Source organism: Schistocerca americana, chromosome X, assembly GCF_021461395.2.
Source record: "Schistocerca americana isolate TAMUIC-IGC-003095 chromosome X, iqSchAmer2.1, whole genome shotgun sequence".
Taxonomy (NCBI): domain Eukaryota; kingdom Metazoa; phylum Arthropoda; class Insecta; order Orthoptera; family Acrididae; genus Schistocerca; species Schistocerca americana.
In genome coordinates, this window is record NC_060130.1 from 1,001,572,998 (window position 1) to 1,001,594,414 (window position 21,417).

The 21,417-nt window shown below is 39.2% G+C and overlaps 1 protein-coding gene across 1 annotated transcript in view; it reads left to right on the top strand.

Moving 5' to 3' along the window:
• Positions 1 to 21,417, top strand: part of LOC124555283 (ceramide kinase) — a 275,041-nt gene that overhangs the window by 223,021 nt on the left and 30,603 nt on the right. Inside the window, exon 6 of the mRNA XM_047129158.1 lies at positions 7,448 to 7,603. Within this exon, the coding sequence (XP_046985114.1) occupies positions 7,448 to 7,603 (156 nt within the window). The remainder of the gene's footprint in view (positions 1 to 7,447; positions 7,604 to 21,417) is intronic.

A 21,417-nucleotide genomic window follows, 5' to 3' on the forward strand; every position in this document is an offset into this window, starting at 1 on the left:
GGGCTGCAGATTCCTCGACTTGCGCCATAGGGTGGTGGGGTTTCGGGTTCCGCTGGATAGGTCAGGAGTCCACTACACGCAACAAGCGGCTACACGGGTAGCAGGGGTTGTGTGGCGTGGGCTGGGCGGTTTTTTAGGTTAGATGGCCTTGGGCAAGTACAGAAAGGGCAACAGCCTCAACGGGTGCGGGGCAAAGTCAGGACATGCGGGGACCAAGCAGCAATCGGTATTGTAATTGTCAACTGTCGAAGCTGCGTTGGTAAAGTACCAGAACTTCAAGTGCTGATAGAAACCACCGAAGCTGAAATCGTTATAGGTACAGAAAGCTGGCTTAAGCCAGAGATAAATTCTGCCGAAATTTTTACAAAGGTACAGACGGTGTTTAGAAAGGATAGATTGCATGCAACCGGTGGTGGAGTGTTCGTCGCCGTTAGTAGTAGTTTATCCTGTAGTGAAGTAGAAGTGGATAGTTCCTGTGAATTATTATGGGTGGAGGTTACACTCAACAACCGAACTAGGTTAATAATTGGCTCCTTTTACTGACCTCCCGACTCAGCAGCATTAGTGGCAGAACAACTGAGAGAAAATTTGGAATACATTTCACATAAATTTTCTCAGCATGTTATAGTCTTAGGTGGAGATTTCAATTTACCAGATATAGACTGGGACACTCAGATGTTTAGGACGGGTGGTAGGGACAGAGCATCGAGTGACATTATACTGAGTGCACTATCCGAAAATTACCTCGAGCAATTAAACAGAGAACCGACTCGTGGAGATAACATCTTGGACCTACTGATAACAAACAGACCCGAACTTTTCGACTCTGTATGTACAGAACAGGGAATCAGTGATCATAAGGCCGTTGCAGCATCCCTGAATATGGAAGTTAATAAGAATATAAAAAAAGGGAGGAAGGTTTATCTGTTTAACAAGAGTAACAGAAGGCAGATTTCAGACTACCTAACAGATCAAAACGAAAATTTCTGTTCCGACACTGACAATGTTGAGTGTTTATGGAAAAAGTTCAAGGCAATCGTAAAATGCGTTTTAGACAGGTACGTGCCGAGTAAAACTGTGAGGGACGGGAAAAACCCCCCGCGGTACAACAACAAAGTTAGGAAACTACTGCGAAAGCAAAGAGAGCTCCACTCCAAGTTTATACGCAGCCAAAACCTCTCAGACAAACAGAAGCTAAACGATGTCAAAGTTAGCATAAGGAGGGCTATGCGTGAAGCGTTCAGTGAATTCGAAAGTAAAACTCTATGTACCGACTTGACAGAAAATCCTAGGAAGTTCTGGTCTTACGTTAAATCAGTAAGTGGCTCAAAACAGCATATCCAGACACTACGGGATGATGATGGCATTGAAACAGAGGATGACACTCGTAAAGCTGAAATACTAAACACCTTTTTCCAAAGCTGTTTCACAGAGGAAGACCGCACTGCAGTTCCTTCTCTAAATCCTCGCACAAACGAAAAAATGGCTGACATCGAAATAAGTGTCCAAGGAATAGAAAAGCAACTGGAATCACTCAATAGAGGAAAGTCCACTGGACCTGACGGGATACCAATTCGATTCTACACAGAGTACGTGAAAGAACTTGCCCCCCTTCTAACAGCCGTGTACCGCAAGTCTCTAGAGGAACGGAGGGTTCCAAATGATTGGAAAAGAGCACAGATAGTCCCAGTCTTCAAGAAGGGTCGTCGAGCAGATGCGCAAAACTATAGACCTATATCTCTGACGTGGATCTGTTGTAGAATTTTAGAACATGTTTTTTGCTCGATTATCATGTCGTTTTTGGAAACCCAGAATCTACTATGTAGGAATCAACATGGATTCCGGAAACAGCGATCGTGTGAGACCCAACTCGCTTTATTTGTTCATGAGACCCAGAAAATATTAGATACAGGCTCCCAGGTAGATGCTATTTTTCTTGACTTGCGGAAGGCGTTCGATACAGTTCCGCACTGTCGCCTGATAAACAAAGTAAGAGCCTACGGAATATCAGACCAGCTGTGTGGCTGGATTGAAGAGTTTTTGGCAAACAGAACACAGCATGTTGTTATCAATGGAGAGACGTCTACAGACGTTAAAGTAACCTCTGGTGTGCCACAGGGGAGTGTTATGGGACCATTGCTTTTCACAATATATATAAATGACCTAGTAGATAGTGTCGGAAGTTCCATGCGGCTTTTCGCGGATGATGCTGTAGTATACAGAGAAGTTGCAGCATTAGAAAATTGTAGCGAAATGCAGGAAGATCTGCAGCGGATAGGCACTTGGTGCAGGGAGTGGCAACTGACCCTTAACATAGACAAATGTAATGTATTGCGAATACATAGAAAGAAGGATCCTTTATTGTATGATTATATGATAGCGGAAAAAACACTGGTAGCAGTTACTTCTGTAAAATATCTGGGAGTATGCGTGTGGAACGATTTGAAGTGGAATGATCATATAAAATTAATTGTTGGTAAGGCGGGTACCAGGTTGAGATTCATTGGGAGAGTGCTTAGAAAATGTAGTCCATCAACAAAGGAGGTGGCTTACAAAACACTCGTTCGACCTATACTTGAGTATTGCTCATCAGTGTGGGATCCGTATCAGATCGGTCTGACGGAGGAGATAGAGAAGATCCAAAGAAGAGCGGCGCGTTTCGTCACAGGGTTATTTGGTAACCGTGATAGCGTTATGGAGATGTTTAATAAACTCAAGTGGCAGACTCTGCAAGAGAGGCGCTCTGCATCGCGGTGTAGCTTGCTGTCCAGGTTTCGAGAGGGTGCGTTTCTGGATGAGGTATTGAATATATTGCTTCCCCCTACTTATACCTCCAGAGGAGATCACGAATGTAAAATTAGAGAGATTAGAGCACGCACGGAGGCTTTCAGACAGTCGTTCTTCCCCCAAACCATACGCGACTGGAACAGGAAAGGGAGGTAATGACAGTGGCACGTAAAGTGCCCTCCGCCACACACCGTTGGGTGGCTTGCAGAGTATAAATGTAAATGTAAATGTAAGTGCAAGGGGCACACACAATGTTTGTGTATGTGAGACCCATCAAAATGCTAAGCTGATGTTTGCTGCTATAAAGGATTGTGGTCTGGATTACAAAGGTGCAATGAAGCTGCTAGTGTGGGACATCAGTTCCTACCAGTGCATGATACACAGGTGTGAAAAGTGTCCTGGTAAGGCAAATCTTGCAGAACACATGAATAACAAACTGTATGGTGAACTCCTTATGGATGATGATGAACTTGTTTCTTATAAACAATAGACACACATGGATTGCACAAGTCTTGAAACAAAGTGAAGTACAGTGGAAGATTTTGTTGAAATGTGTTGTCAAAAAATAGGACAAACTGACCACACACAGCTTCACAGCAACAGCACAATCGGCTTATCTCCAGTTTTGTAAGCATAATTCAAAACAAGATAAAATTATAGTAATACTAGACTTTTCTGAAAATTATGCATTTATAGTTCAAGATGCCATCCAAGGATGTCATTGGGACAACAGTCAAACAACTCTACAGCCATTTGCGATTTACTATAGAGGTGAATCAGGTGATGTGTCTGTCATGAACCTGTGCCTTTTTAGTGACTGTTCAATTCATGATGCTATTGCAGTTCATGCCCAGATTCGCTCTGTCATGGCATATGTGAAAAACAAGCTGCCTCACATACATTTTGCGAAATACTTCAGTGATGGGGCAGCTAGTCAGTACAAAATCTGTAAAAATCTCAAAAATTTATGCATGCATTACCATGATTTTCAGATTCACGCAGAATGGAATTTTTTCACAAGAAGTCATGGTAAAAATGTATGTGATGGTATTGGTGCTACCATTAAGTGCGTGGTATCATGAGCTAGTCTGCACCACCCTACATAAGGTCACATTCCAAAACCTCTTCAATTATTTACCTGGGTACAGAAAAACATCTCTAGCATACAATCATTCTATGTTTCAAAAGATGAGGTGAAATCACTCGAAGAGTTGCTAAAAAGCAGACTAGAACATGTTAAAACTGTTGCAGGCACAAGGAGCCATCATTACTTTTCTCCAGCGGACTCTGATAATGTGCAGATGAGCAGACTGTCGAGTTATAACTATAGATTCATGCACAACATGTGTCTTCACAGTGTGTCTGACTCAGGATTCAGAAGCAAAAGCAGCAACATATGACCAGGTTGCTATGTTATTGCTGTTTATGATGACAAATGGTACTTAGGATGTGTTGCAGAGTGCTGTGAAGCAGAAGGTGATGTATTTGTGAACTTCATGGCACCAGCAGGACCAGCAAGATCATTTCATTGGCCACGTTTGGCAGACAGGTGTTGGATTCCTTTTGAACATATTCTTATGACAGTTCCAGTTCCTACCTCAGTGTCAGAAAGACAGTACAATTTGCCACTAAATGTACAGAGTACAGTAGCTAAAGTGTGGGAGAACTGTTTGAAGCACAATCGACTGGTTTTTAGCAGTTAAGGTGCAGTAAACATTAATTATAGGTTGTATTAATCTGTCTATATGTTGTTGCTTAGTGATTAAACAGTTTTGGGAGAGGATAAAAAGAGGCAGAACAGTTTACGATATGTTTTTACAAAATTGTGTTCTGGAACAATGGCCACATCACCAAATACAGCTTAGGGTCAACTTCCATTATACACAAATGTCTTGCAATAACATGCTGAAATTTTGAGAGATATATCATTATGGTCTACTTATGCAGTGTGTGAAATTTGGCTTGGATACCACTTGTCCCTTTTGTGTTACCACACTTCGAAAATCCATGTTTTTCAGGTAATTTTTCAAATTTTTGTATTTTTGTGTGCATGTAACACAGTTTTTGTGACTGATATGGGCATGATGAGTTCTGTGTGTGTTTAGGCCACATTAAGCTTACCACAAAAAAATTTATACCCTTTTTGAGTGAATTATATTTGGCATATGTACCTTTTTACATATTACATTTTTTTAATCACATTTTGGAATTTTTTATTTTCCCTCAGAAATATGTTGTTGGTGTTTTGATTCATGGAGTGTGTTCTCTAAATGGATGTTACTGGGATGTAAATATTTCACTGGACTGTGCGGAATAGTTCCAAAGTTATTAAAACCTGAAGTTGGGTCTGAAGATAGATTGCCAGATGCAGGTTGCCATTTCCGGGTCACGCCATCTTCTTTCAGAAGTCATAATTCTGGATCTAATTGGCAGGGGAAACCAGTACTTTGTACATAAGTGTACTGAATTTCAGTCAAATCTGAAACTATGAGCTGGAGCCCCTGGTTGAACTAACATGGAATGACTCACCTGCAACTCCTGTTTACTGTGGTTTTATTGAAAATGTAATAAAATAATGTTTATTTAATTTGTAAACTATACATCTACATGTTGAACCTACAAAATAAGTGTTTGGACAATGAGAAAGTGAATGGAAGCTAGGAAACATGAGAGGAACCTGTGTTAATCATGAAACTTGCCACTCATTGAATTATGCTTATGCAGATCCAGTGCAAATCAGTGTAAGTTTGATCCTACTATTTAATACAAACACTGTGCTAAGTTAAACTGTAAGATTATTATAATCATTTCAGTGCCTGCATTAAAATAAATACCTGTTGGAAGTACTTTCAACATGTGCAGTGTCATGTACATCAGTGAAAATTTCCTGGTATTATTTACTATGTCATTGTCAACTATGGATAAAAGAGGAACTCAAATGAGACTTGCACATCAGCAGCATCACAAGTTCCCCACACCATGACCCTTTGTCCTGTATGTTCTCACCTAATACATTCCAGTAGTTGATTATCTCCTGGTTGACATTGCACTCACTAACAATCATCACCCATATCAAAGTGTAGTCTGCTCTCATCACTAAACGCAACTTTGCAACTTTATCCTTCCAGTTTTATCTTTTGTATAACCATTGGCTGTAGGATAATGAACATTGAGAAGAAGCCTTATGAGCTGCATCATTGTTTGTTGTCCAGCATCTAGAAAATTGTTCCTGATGGTCCTAGTTAATACTCAGAATTGAATATTGGTTCTAATTTGCCCATTGATCACCATGTAATCAACAGTGGCTGCACATTTGACACAATGATCTAGATGTGAATCTGTGTACTGCTGTTGTCCAGAATGATGATGACAAAATGTGTGCTCCTTCCTTGGACAATCAGTACCAACATTCATTCACAGTTGACATGTCCCAACCAACATGCTGGATAATGCATTGGATAGACTGATCAGGCTTCTGAAGCTCCTCATAAGATCTTGCTGAAATGTAATTAATTATATGAGTTACGTTTGTCAGTTTCGCGTTGGCACACCTACAGTTTACCAGTGCTGTAACATGCTTTAAACCATAGACCACTCTTTCACTATATCAAATATGTTTGTTATGAGCTCCCCTCCCCCCCTGTCTCTCTCTCTCTCTCTCTCTCTCTCTCTCTCTCTCTCTCTCTGTCTGTCTCTCTAAATGTTCAGCATGTAGTGATATTTACACATTAATTTGCAATGAAATTACAAAACTGTCAAAGTTGCACAGAAGTTGTTTTTATGCACATGGCAACCAGTTTTAGACCTTAGTCCTTTATCAATCCATCCACATAAGTCCTACCATAACACCAAATCGTGTGTAAGCTGGCCACATTGCTTGAATGACTGGCTAAGTGTAAGGTACTATTTGCGTTTGACAGTCAAATGTTTTGCTGCATTCAGCACTGGACTGTCGCATTCAAAGTGTACCTTGCACTTAGTCACTCGTACATGCTATATGAAGAGGGTATCTGTTCTTTCGGACACGTCTGACAGATACTGTCAGTGACCTGCAGCTCTCTAGAATGAAATGATTATTAAATCGTGACCCTAAGCTGCAACTTCAACAGTTTTATAATTTCACTGAATCATAGTAGCTCGATTATATGGCTGAAGACACGACGTTTCTAAAAAAATTATCATTTTTTTCTGAATGAACTTAACATTGTAAGTCACAGCTCTACGGACAATAGCTGAACCGTATTCTACAGTTACTGCTAAAAGTGTGTTGTTGTCGGTCTTCTGTGTCGCTTGAAATGGTCACTGTAGAATGTTAAACGACAGCACAAAGTAAATGAATAATTTTTTACCCTATTTCTATGTGACTACATTTCAGAAACAAATATGGGCATTTAGAATCACTCGGTTTGTTGACATCCTGAATCAAGGGTGAAAAACATGCAGGACAGTTGCAAAAAATAAGACAATTTGAAAAAAATATGAAAATAGCATGTTGAATATTTATGATAATGCATATTTTATTTGTTAAACTTTATTTCAATGGAGTGTTGCCAAAAGATAGACAGTCACAGAAATTGCATAAAACATAGTTTTTAATTGTATTATTGTGTGAGATGCTCTCTCAAATGTCTATAAATTAATACATTTGACGCATTTATAGGTTTTAAGAAGTTCTTCTGTAATAAGGGCTACGAGGGAGAGGTGCGACTCTTAGCTGATGGTACGAGTGCAGCTGAAGGTCCCCGGTGCAAGCAGAACTGTGCCCGATGCTCTACAAGACAGTCTACCAAAGATGCAACACCACTCTCACCAGGAGGTCACACATATTATTCAGCTTATAACATAGTTTTATATGTTCATATTTTTTAAAAAAATATACTTGCAGATTTTGACATATATTGACAATAAAAATCCCATTGATATCTTGAAAACTAATTTATACAGAATTTTGTTTTTTAATTATTTATTATTTAGGAAAGATGTAAAACAAACCATAGTTACCACTCAGAGTGTCTGCTATAATATCATAGAATACTGTTGAGCCATTTGTACTGTGCTGTAATGTTGGACTAGGCTGGAAATAAATTATACAATAATAGTGAACTGTTCAGAGAGGGGATCATCCTTAGATAGAATAATATAATAAATTAATGCATATTTTCAGTATAGCCTAATGAACTTATACATGAAAATGGAAGATAAGCACAGATAAGTTAGAATTATATGCTATATTGATATATTGACTGAAAAGTAATATCACAAAGTCATTCAAGAGTTGTGCTTGCAACTTGGAACATCTGCATAACTTACGTATTGTCACTGAAAAACAGTTTCGTAAATGTTAATACTTGAAATGAATAGTTAACAGTTTAACCAAACAATTATTTTTGAAGCAACTGATAGGAATTGGTTGATGTAAGATAAATCACATTTCCTGTGGTTTACCAAATGCAATTGTAACTCTGCAAGTTTCAGACAACAGAGTGAAGTATTTTGCTACTGGAATTATTAGTTACAAGACTTTATAAATCCAAACAGGATACTCAAAACTGAATGGATTCTGGTTGTACAGGCAGGTTAAATCGTAGAAATTACATGGTACTTCGATGACGTACCATTCTGTTATCATCGAGTGATCTGACATACTGAGTGTTACAGCATGTATGCGGGGATTATATGTTTTCCCATTGCTTCATCACACTGTTCATCTGTGCTAAAGCAGAGAGCACCCATAGATTACATAAGACTGTCTTTCATTTCCCCGCACTTATGACTGACTGAGCCTTGAGGTACTGAGCAGTGAGTAGGTCATGGCAGAATTACAGATGTTGCTAAGATAGGATTTGTTGTCCTGGTTTATTAAATTGTCTAAAATGAAAATTCTTGTGGACTTCTATACAACTCAGTCTCAGTAACTTGTTGCCTGAGTAAACAATTTTGTACAACTGAAATTCAATGTATACCCTTCAGCCATGCAGTAGTCTCCTATGACATACTTTCTATGTTACAAAAGTCTCATTTTCCACTGAGGCACTGTTCTGGATTTATGGAAATTATTTTGTCAGCACAAATCATATTATAATTTTAAGGAATGCATTACTTGTGTTGTGTCTAGACAAGACAGACTAGACACAATGAGAGGAAGCCGAAAGGCACGCGCTTAAACTCACGCAGGCTGGCGTGAGGTCTGAAACAGGATACGTAATGAATGCTATAAAGAAAAGTACGTAGCTTCTGGAATACTTAACTTTAATCCATAATTGTATAACATCGCTCTTGTACAGATATAATCTCCATTTCAATATACTTGGTGATGGCGCCTTGCTAGGTCGTAGCAAATGACTTGGCTGAAGGCTATGCTAACTATCATCTCGGCAAATGAGAGCGTGATTGTCAGTGAACCATGGCTAGCAACGTTGGCTGTACAACTGGGGCGAGTGCTAGTACGTCTCTCTAGACATGCCGTGTGGTGGCGCTCGGTCCGCAATTACTGACAGTGGCGACACGCGGGTCCGACGTATACTAATGGACCGCGACCGATTAAAAGGCTACCACCTAGCAAGTGTGGTGTCTGGCGGTGACACCACAACATGCTTGCCTGGCAAAGGCCAGTACTGTTTTAGAGTTAAGAGAGCAATTAACAAGTGTTGGATAGAGGGCAGAAGACACTCTGCATACTATATTTTTTTAGCATCTTGTAGGAATTCAGTTTCCCTTTCCAGTCACATCTGGACAGAAGTATGCCAGACCGGACAGAATTCCAGACTTCAGCAGTGGCACAGTATTATCGCATAAATATGCCGCTGGGGGGGAGGGGGGCGGGGGGGGAGGGGGGAGCCCAACTTGCAAATTGAGAAGACGGTATTAGGAACCACTAAAATGTTTCATCTATTTTTGGCAAAATTAACATCTGTTTTTTTGGGAAATTCATGTCTATTTTTGTCGAAGTTTGCATTAATTTTTTTTGTAAATGGTTAGATGCCCAAATTTAAAAGGTTGTCATGCTACATGAGTGAAGATAAACAATAGTTCTTTGAAAGTGACTGTTAAAACAAGCGCTGTTTGGGAACACTGAGTGGAAAATTTGCCATTGCAAAAACTTCAGCACCTTTTTCTTCTGAAGTGACCTTTGTTTTCTTCATTTGGCTGCATTTAAGCTTTCAAAAGTGATTGTTCTGTTCAAAAGTAGCAGTATTTTCCCACCAGTTAAGTGAATGTGTCTCCAATATAAGCTGTTTCTGGACATTATTTGTCTTTTCCCACCCAATTTGAAGATTAAAAAATGTGCAGATTACTAATTTCGACCTTTTGTGGGCATTCATAGCCCTATGATACATGCTTGACAATGATATAGATAGAACCAATGAGGCTCTTAGGGTAGAAGTACAACTGAACTATCAGCAAATTGATTTTAATGTTAGGGGAAGAATTTAGGCACCGTCAAATAATGTTAAAGATTTTGTTGTCGAATCACTATAGTACAGAGAGCAGGCACTATAGGCTATAGTCACAGATGGCCATGAGCGTAAACAGACTAGAATTTTGATTGCCACAGGGGAAGGTATAGTGCAGGGAAACAAACCCTGCCTCCATTTCACTGGGCAGCAGCCTACAGCGGAACTGACACATTGTCAGAGGGATCGCCGATCTCTTCTGGTGTTATAAAGGTCATAATGGAAATCAGTGATGGACCAGGATTAGTCGCTTAACTTACTCTGCTATTCACAATAAAGTGCCTGGCAGAGGGTTCAATGAACCACCTTCAAGCAGTCTCTCTACCGTTCCACTCTCGAATGGCATGCGGCGAAAACAAGCACTTAAATTTTTCTGTTCAAGCTCTAATTTTTCTTATTTTATTGTCATGATCATTTCTCCCTATGTAGGTAGGTGCCAACAGAATGTTTTCGCAATCCGAAGAGAAAACTGGTGAATGAAATTTCATGAGAAGATCCCGTCACAACGAAAAATGCCTTTGTTTTAATTATTGCGACTCCAATTCACGTATCATGTCTGTAGCACTATCTCCCGTATTTCATGATAATACAAAATGAGCTGCCCTTCTTTGTACTTTTTTGATGTCACCTGTCAGTCCCACGTGATGCAGATCCCACACCGCACAGGAATACTCCAGAATAGGGCAGACAAGCGTGGTGTAAGCAGTCTCCTTAGTAGACCTGTTGCACTTTTTAAGTATTCTGGCAATCAATCGCAATCTTTGTTTTGCTCTACCCACAACATTATCTTTGTGATCATTCCAATTTAGGTTATTTGTAATTGTATTCCCTAAGTATTTAGTTGAATTTACAGCCTTCAGATTTGTGTGACTTTTCGCGTAATCAAAATTTAGCAGATTTCTTTTAGTAGTCACGTTGATAACTTCACACTTTTGTTTATTCAGGGTCAACTGACACTTTTCGGACCATACAGATATCTTATCTAAATCATTTTGCAATTCATTTTGGTCATCTGATGACTTTACAAGATGGTAAATGACAGCATCTTCTGCAAATAATCTAAGATGGCTTCTCAGATTGTCTCCTATGTCATTAATATAGATCAGGAACAATAGAGGGCCTATAACCCTTCCATAGGGAATGCTGGATTCTGTTTTACTCAATGACTTTCCGTCCATTACTATGAACTGTGACCTCTCTGACAGGAAATCACGAATCCAGTCACACAACTGAGGTGATATTCCATAGGCAAGCAGTTTCATTAGAACACACTTGTGAGGAACGGTGTTGAAAGTCCCCTGGAAATCTAAAAATATGGTATCAATTTGACATCCCCTGTCGATAGCACTCATTACTTCATGAGTATAAAGAGCTAGTTGTGTTTCACAAGAACGATATTTTCTGAATCCATGCTGACTATGTGTCAATAAATCGTTTTCTTCGAGGTACTTCATAATGTTTGAATACAGTATATGTTCTTAAACCTTACTGCAAATTGACGCTAGTGATATGGGCCTGTAATTCAGCGGATTACTCCTACTTCCCTTTTTGGGTATTGGTGTGACTTGAGGAATTTTCCAGTCTTTAGGTACGGATCTTTCTGTGAGTGAGCGGTTGTACATAATTGCTAAATATGGAGCTATTGTATCAGCATACTCTGAGAGGAACCTGACTGGTATACAATCTGGACTGGAGGCCTTGGCTTCATTAAGTGATTCAAGATGCTTTGCAATGAGAATATCTATTTCTATGTTCCTCATCTTGGCAGTTCTTGATTGGAATTCGGGAACATTTACTTCATCTTCTTTGGTGAAGGAGTTTCAGAAAATTGTGTTTAGTAACTCTGCTTTAGTGGCACTGTCATCAGTGACTCCACCATTGTTACCGAGCGAGGTGACGCAGTGGTTAGCACACTGGACTCGCATTCGGGAGGACAAGGTTCAATCCCGCGTCCGGCCATCCTGATTAAGGTTTTCCGTGATTTCCCTAAATCACTCCAGGCAAATGCCGGGATGGTTCCTTTGAAAGGGCACGGCCGACTTCCTTCCCTAATCCAATGAGATTGATGACCTCGTAGTTTGGTCTCTTCCCTCAAAACAACCCAACCCACCATTGTTATTGTGCAGTGATGGTATTGATCACATCTTGCCACAGGCGTGCTTTATGTGTGACCAGAATCTCTTTGGGTTTTCTGCCAGATCTCGAGGCAGAGTTTCATTGTGGAGATTATTGAAAGCATCTCGCATTGAAGTACATGCTATATTTCAAACTTCTGCAAAACTTTGCCAGTCTTGGGGGTTTTGCATTCTTTTAAATTTGGCATGCTTTTTTTGTTGCTTCTGCAACAGCAATCTGATCAGTTTTGTGTACCATGGGGGATCAGTACCATCACTTATTAGTTTATGTGGTATATATCTCTCAATTTCTGTTGATACTATCTCTTTGAAATCATTCCACAACTTTTCTACGCTTATGTGATCAGATTGGAAAGAGTGAAGACTGCCTCTTAAAAAGGCATTAAGAGCATTTTTATCAGCTTATTTAAATAGATATACGTTGCGTTTATTTTTGATTGTTGTAGGTGTTACGATATTCAGCCTAGCAGCAACAGCCTTGTGGTCACTAACCGCTGTATTCATCATGGTACTCACTATTTGTCCAGGATGATTTGTTGCTAAGAGGTCAAGTATGCTTTCGCAACCATTTGTGCTTCGAGTGGGCTCATGAACTAATTGTTCAAAATAATTTTCTGAAAAAGCATTCGGTACAATTTCAGTTGACATTTTATGCCTGCCGGCGTCTTTAAACGTATAATTTTTCCAGCATATTGAGGGTAGATTGTAGTCACCACTGACTATAATTGTATGAGTCGGGTACCTGTTTGAAATGGGACTCAAGTTTTCTTTGAAGTGTTCAGCAACATTACAATTACAAAATCCACTCTCAGCCCACTATGTTGCATGCAAGAATGGATGCTCTTTCCCATCTGCCCTTGTGAACCAGACATCGAATTTGACAGGCTTTAGATGCTGTGTTCTGCTTTGGGCATCAATTAGCAAGGCACTGCCAATGAATTCCCAACCACAGCATGTGAAATAATGACAGAAAATAGAGATCAGAAATGATGTTTGTGAACTTGCTTTAAACTCACCAGCAATCCTATGATGTCATTTCCAAACTTTCCATCCCTGCAAGCTTGGAGACTTGAGTCTCCAGTCTCCTCCTCTGCCCATTTAACAGAAAACCCATCACTTACGTCTGTTGTTAGGTTGGTTGGTTTAAAAGAGGGGGGGGGGACACCAAACTGTATGGTCATCAGTCCCTGTTGTTAGGCTCAAGTGGAATATAGCAGAGTAGTGTAACAGTGGACTCGCAGCATTTCTGCTACATAGACAATGGTTAGGCATGATAATTATCTATATGTATTATAAACTAGCTGAGAAACCCGGCATTGCCTGGGTATTTATTTATAGCTGTGCCTGAGATTTTCTATGCACAGAATTTATTTTTGACTTATAAAGCTTCTTAGTATACAACGTTTGAAGTGATTTGATTGGGGACATGAATGAAGAGCTTGTTTGCTTTACCAGCATTAGAGAGAATCATGTAGATCTTTCCATGTGAAAATCATCTGACAATAACGCCCACATGTACAACACACATCAGCTGGCATTGTGCTTTGTTTATGGTTGTGGCATAACATAAGCTCACCAGGAATTATACACATATAAAGCAAATTAGGATAAGCGGAATTTTAGGTATAAAACTCGCTCACCTGTGGCACATCCTGTCAAAATTACTGTTTGTGTGATGTTACATTGGAGAGAAGTAATGTTAAGCTTCTGTGAGTGAAGGGTTCTGAGGAGGGAGATAATGCATGTCACTCCTGATCAGAGGTACGTAGTGCATCAATTTTGGAAAGAGTTTCCAAATAGAGAGTTAAAGCCTGATATTCTGGAGCCACAGCAAGTCTCACCTCATGATCTTCATTGGATTCTTGAGACTGCAGGGTCCTCAGTCTTTTAGCTATGCTCATGTATTCAGAAAGAGTTGCCTTTTTATTTTATTTTTAATTTTTTTTAACAAAACAAAATATCCAGAATATCATTCTGGAAACATCCCCAGGCTGTGGCAAAGCCCTGTCTGTGCACATCCTTTCTTCCAGGAGTGCTAGTTCTGCAAGGTTTGCAGAAGAATTTCTGTGAAGTTTGGATAGTAGGAGATGAGGTACTGGCAGATTGAACCTGTGAGGATGAGTCATGAGTCGTGCTTGGATAGCTCAGTCGGTAGAGCACTTGCCCACGTAAGGCAAAGGTCCCGAGTTCGACTCTTGATGCGGCATGCAGTTTTAATGTGCCAGGAGGTTTCAAAATAAATATGTGTAATGATTGAGCAGCCAAATCAAACTTAATAAATTCATTTTTCCTAGCACAGTATGTAAGTAAAAGCTTACTGAAAGAAGCAGAGCACTGTCATTAAGTGTTCAATACATAAAGCAAAATCAGTAAATCTGTATATCCTAGCTAAGTAAATCCACTGTTAGATTGTATTTGTAAAGATATGATTGTGGTGCTTAATTCTGTCATTGGTATAAACTTCTGAAAATACATCTGTCACTGAATGAAAAAAAATGAACGGTGTTATCTATTGGTTCTTTGGTGTACTCCAAAACTAACAGCACCGTCTATTTCTTCTTTGTGTGTTTTGCCATGATGATTAAACATTTGAGTTACTAAGCTGAGCAGGCAGTTTTAGATAAGACTTTAAACCACAATATCTTTTTTCTCCGTGTTCAGACTTTGAGGAAACAAAGCCTATAAGGTGCTCCAAGTTATGCGTGAGCTATCTCCGAAAACCCCATGAAAATTTGTCTAGTACTTTTGGAGATTAGCATGTTCGAACAGACAGACAGACATACACAATGCTTTTATAGTTTTATTAATAATATAGATTAAAGTTCCATGCTGCTTTTTTCTGTCTGTGTGTGAAGACTAATCTCAGGAACTACTATAAGGATTTTGGTATGGTTTTCACTAATAGGTACTCTATTTCATAAGAAATGTTTGTGTGTATAATTTACGAGGGGCATTCAATAAGTAATGTAACACAAGTTTTTTTTCTGAATGCAGGATGGTTTTATTCAGGATTCCAATACATCCTATTATTCGAGACTCTTTTGGCTACAAAACCCTATTTTTCACATTAATCTCGATTCAGTGCAACAGCATTATGTCACCTTACTGGGAGGGCCTGTATGCCTGCATGTTATCACTCTACTAATCAACATCAGAGCCAATGTCTCGCTGCATCAATAACCTCCTCATCATCCACGTACTACTTCCCACAGAGTGCATCCTTCATAGGACCAAACAGATGAAGTCTTCTGTTAGGCAACAAGGAACACGGAGGGCACCCCGTGAGTACCCCAACTGGAGGGCGATTGCGTCAGCACTACTGAGAGAGACATCCAGTTGAGTAGCGAGGTACTTCATTGTCAACCGTTGATCAGTTCGAATGAGAGTATCTGCACATTCCAACATTGCAGGAGTCACAGCTGTACGTGGCCATCCGGCTTGTGCGAGATCAGACAGGTTTACTCATTCTTGTTGCGATGATGACAGATGCCTTACTCAGCATCACACCGTAGACATTCTCCAGGTGCCTATGAATATCTGTGATGCTCTGGTTTTCCACCAAAGGAAACTCAAAAGACAGCTCTCTGCTTGGAAAACACCTCTGTTACAGACACCATTTTGAAGGTTACGTATAGCGCCGCCGCCTGTCGGAACTTCGTGAAACTATAAAGGCAGAAGCAGGAATATTCCATGATGTCCCACAACAAATCCACATATTTTAAACTGCAATTGTCTGAGAAAAAAAAGTGTTGCATTACTTACTGAACACCCCTCATAATACCACTATGCCAGACAATTCATCCAACCATAGATATTTTGTGAAACCCGCGTGTGAAGCTGGGGCAGGTCGCTAATTATTTACTATTACTGATGGGTTAGCAGAGAATATTTTTCTGTATGTACATACATAAGTATAGGTTTGTGTGTGTGTGTGTGTGTGTGTGTGTGTGTGTGTGTGTGTGTGTGTGTGTTTGAAGTCAACAGTTTTCTGACTGGTTTGATGCAGGCCATCACGAATTCCTCTCCAGCGCCAACCTTTTCATTCAGAGTAGCATTTGCACATTATATCCTCAATTATTTGCTGGATGCATTCCAATCTCTTGTCTTTCCCTACAGTTTTTTTCCTCTAGTACCAGGGAGTTATTCCCTGATGACTTAAAACATGCGCTATCATCCTGTCCCTTCTTCTTGTCAGTGTTTTCCTTGTGTTCCTTTCTTCACCAGTTCTGCAGAGAACCACATTACTTATGTCATCAGTCCCCTAGATTTCAGATTTTCAACATTCTTCTGTAGCACCATGTCTCAAATGCTTGAATACTATTCTCTTCCACTTTACCCACTTTCCATGATTTACTACCATACCTTTCTGTGCTCCAAACGTACATTCTCAGCAATTTCTTTCTGAAATAAAGGCCTGTGTTCGATACCAGTAGACAGAAGTCTGCCTTTTTGCCTGACCTAGTTTGCTTCATGTGTCCACCGTGCTTTGTCCATCATAGGTTACTTTGCTTCCAAGGTAGCAGTATTCCTTAACTTCATCTACTTTCTGATCATTAATTTTGATGTTAACTTTCTTGCCACTCTTATTTCTGCTGTTTCTAATTACTTTCATCTTTTTCTGGTTTACTCTTAATCCATATTCTGTACTCATTAGACTGTTCATCCCATTCAGCAGATCCTGTGAGTCTTCTTCACTTTCACTGAGGATAGCAATGTCTTAAGTGAATGTTTTCATTTATATCCTTTCACCATGGATGTTAATCCCACCCTTGAAGCTTTCCTTTATTTCTGTGATTGCTTCTTTGATGCAGAGATTGAACAATAGAGGTTAAAGGCTGCATCCCTGTCTTACACCCTTTTTAACTTGAGCACTTCATTCTTGGTCATCAAATCTTATTGTTCCTTCTTGGTTCTTGTACATACTGTATATTACCCATCTTTCCCTATAATGTACTCTTATTTTTCTCAGAATTTAAAACATGCTGCCCTATTTGACATTGTCCAATGCTGTTTCTAGGTTAACAAATCCTATAACCATGTCTTGATTTTTCTTTAGTCTTGCTTACATTATCAACTGTAATGTCAGAATCGCCTCTCTGGTGCCTCTACCTTTCCTAAAGCCAAACTGATTATTATATAACAGATCTTCAATTTTTTCCCATTCTTCTGTATATTCTTCTTCTCAGCAGCTTGGCTACATGAGCTGTTACGCTGATTGTGCAATAGTTCTTGCACTTATTGGCCCTTGCTATCTTCCGATTTGTGTGGATGATATTTTTTCCAAAAACATGATGGTACCTTGCCACTCTGATATATTCTGCACACCAACTTGAATAGTTGTTTACTTGACACTTCCCTCAATAATTTTAGAAATTCTTCTGGAATATTATTTATCCCTTCTGCTTTATTTGATCTTAAGTGTTCAAGCTCTTTTAAATTCTGACTCTAATACTGGATCTCCAATGTCTCCTATATCGACTCCAGTTTCTTCTTCTATCACTTTGTCAGCCAAGTCCTCCCCTCATAGAGGACTATATGTGTACATGTATATGTATGTGTTTACATGTGTGTGCGTGTGTGTGTGTGTGTGTGTGTGTGTGTGTGTGTGTGTGTGTGTGTGTGTGTGTGAACATTTCAGAAAAACTTTTTTGAAGACTACTGTAAATTTGTTTCAGTCTTTACTCTCTATTCAGAGAATTTCTAACAGGACATGAGGATGAGGTGTATTCTATGAATAGTGGTTAAATATTAAAATAAATTTTCAGCAGTCTTTAAAAAATTGCAGAAATAAATTATATGCTACAAAACTCACTGTTAGTCTATAAACACAACTTATCACTATAAAAAAATACGCAAACTGATGCACTTGATTTGCTAGTGTATATTTGTAGTCTCATTGCATTAATGTTGTACATAACATTCTAGTTTGCACAAACATAGGGATTGCTTTAACATGCCTGTTGCAAACTGTGTGAGTTAAAAACCAGTCCATCTACATTTAACAGTGGTTATGAGTAGTGCGACAACTCTGTGTTGTTGGTTATCTGAAGTTTAAGCAATTTCTTAGATATAGTGGTCTGCCAGTTAGGTGCTTTTAGAATCATTAAATTTAAACAACATTATATCATGATATTCATTTAATATCTGAATAGAATCAACATCAATTGACCTGTCATAAGTACTTAACAGATACTGTTACTGTGAACCAGTAAAATGTTATGCATGACATTAGGCTCCAGCCAATTGCAACAGTCATACAACCGAACCAGTAGCACTGAAATTCCTCTCTGTAGAACCACTTGAGGCTGGAGTACATGTGCCTGAGAACGTACTGTCTTTTTTTGTTCTTTCCACCATCCAAGAATATTTGTTTCTGCTTTTGCATCCTGTTTGGTTGCAGTGACTCAGAGGTACAATGATACTTCATAGCATTTGTTCACGTGGTCTACACTTTATGCGTACCTCTCGAACTCCAGTGGATGAGCCAGTGTAAAGAGGCCTTGTGTACTTTCATCTGAACATTGAGTAACTAGAAAGAACCAAGATTGCAATTTGATATCTACATACAGAGAACCAACCTCTTTGAAAACGTTATCTCTGTCTTCAGTGCTCAGCATACAAAGCTCACAATATGGGGAGGACAAAAATGTTGTGATCTTGTGGTACAAATGCAGTTTAATCTTATCATTCCTTCCACGTGCATCTTAATTTAAGTATTGCCATGGCATCGCTGTCTAATTCATTAGAGCTCAAGTGATCAACACACATGTTTACACCACCAAAGAAGTACTGAATGTGGAATTGGATAGTTGTATGGTTCTAGACTGTTACTTCATTGAGTGACTTGAGAAATGTAACTTCATTTAGGACCTATTCATCTATATTTTGAAGTCAACTTAACTTGTTTGTGGGACAAACTCCTTAACCTTGATCTGAGTATCATATAGTGAAACCAGCATGTCTAACAAAGGGAGAAAGAGGTGGGAAGCAGGAGGAGAGTCCAAGAGATTTAGCAGGTGGCTTGGAGGGAGGCAGCAGGTGTGTGGGATAGACAGGGTGTATATGACCTGAGACAACTGGGAGATCCGGGAAAAACCCGGGAATTTTTTCATCCGTGAGAAAACCGGAAAAAACCCGGGAATTTTTTAGAATTCTGGGAATTTTTCATTGTTTTAGTTTTCAGTTAAATTTTTGTAATTTTGACTGGTAAGAACTGATACTCTAACAAAGGATATTACTGTTTCCTGCTACTGCAGAATAATACTTCAACAATAAAACATAAACAAGAGGAGAAAATGAAAATAACTTAAATTGCAAAGGAAATGCGCTATATACAACAACAACAACAACAACAACAACAACACACAGTGCTCATGCAAGCGTCTGCCAACAGCAAAATGTGTCAGAGGCTTAGGAAGGCTATGCAATGCTTCATAACAACAAATTGCCTCCAATGAGCGTGAAGTCACAACTGTTTACATTAGATTTGTTTTAGCAGTTACGATTGGGATAATGCACATGTGCAGTTGAGTTGCGTTTGGGCAGTAGATTCTCCTGCTTCTGGAATGTGGCTGTGGGCTGTGCAAGCAGTCGCAGCAAGCAGCTAGATGCTACCGGTAAAAGGGGGCGCCAAATTCATATTCTTGAGGAAAAAAAACTTGTTTTACAAAGTGCCTAGCATCCGGCACACATTGGTCTATCGATTATTCGTATGATTTTGAAACAGTTCCCTGTTGGTTTTTAAACATTTTTGAACACATTTTAAGTTGATTTCTGAATGAATCATAAGTTGATTTTTGAATGCGTGCATAGTGTACATGATGCCTCTGTCAGGAGAATCCTCGCCGCATCTAGAAATAAACTTTCCGCAGGCAAAAGGGGATGGGGCTGTACGAGTTGAGCGGAGTAAAGCCAAACAGATGAATGCCAATCGCTTTCTGATTATGTGGTTGATTGGGTTTGCGAATGATCAGCGTTGTTATAATTACTAGCAAAATCCATAGATTCAGACTACCAGAATGGAAATAAATGACTGACAGGAATAACAGGTGAGAGAGATTATGTATTATCTTCTCGGTGTATCCAAGAATATGAAATTTTTACAGAAAATTTCTGGCCAGATCGCTACACTAGTAAGGACCAGTTGTACAGTCCCTAGCTAGCAGCCTCTTAAGTTCTATTCTGGAAGTAACACGGAAAACAATCGCGGGATAACTAAACCTGTGATTCTGGCAAGTTTACTGAAGTTAATCGGTGAACAGATTTTGACAATGGCAGGAATAGCTGCAAAATTGGTGATGACAAGATTGTTTGTTAGAACGAGGAAGGAGAAGAAACGGGGACATCACACAAATTATGGAAGAATGAGACAGTTCCAGATTTATATAAAAATTTCTTAATACTGCTTTTTGATCTCATGCTTGAGAAGCTGGTGCATATGAATGAAATGTGAAACTATTTTCCAACATAAAGCTTTTTGCTTGTAGTAGGCCTAATAATATTGGTACTTCATGAATTATATTCTGTCATGTTATAAAAATGGCCATTTGTGCCAAAACAGTCTCGTTTATTTGGTGTGTATTACAAAATTGCTCCTATATTAGAAAGGCCTAGATTTTGTTTTATCTAGCAGACAGTGACAAAATAGACGTAATCAGATCAAGAAACCACACCAGTCTTGGATATTATTTGTGTTAACAGCTTTTTCAGTATTAGATAATGGCATTTTGATTTTTCATGTAGCAAAACGTTTGATGAACTTTGATGAGGTAGTAGATTCTTTCACAGAAAGGAAAGCACGCCATTTAAAGCTGTAGCAAGATTAGAGAGAAAAAAATGCTAGGAGCTAAGGATTGAAGTAACGTGTACTTTCTTGCTCGTCTCTTGTCTTTATTGGTTTTATGTATCCTATATTTAATTTTATGTCACACAAAACATGAAGTTATTAGCTAATAGGCAATAAAAAGTGCAAATTTTCTGAAGAGTCTTGTTCTCCCAATTACAAATAGTCCCATCCGCTATTAATTGTGAGATTTTTTTTA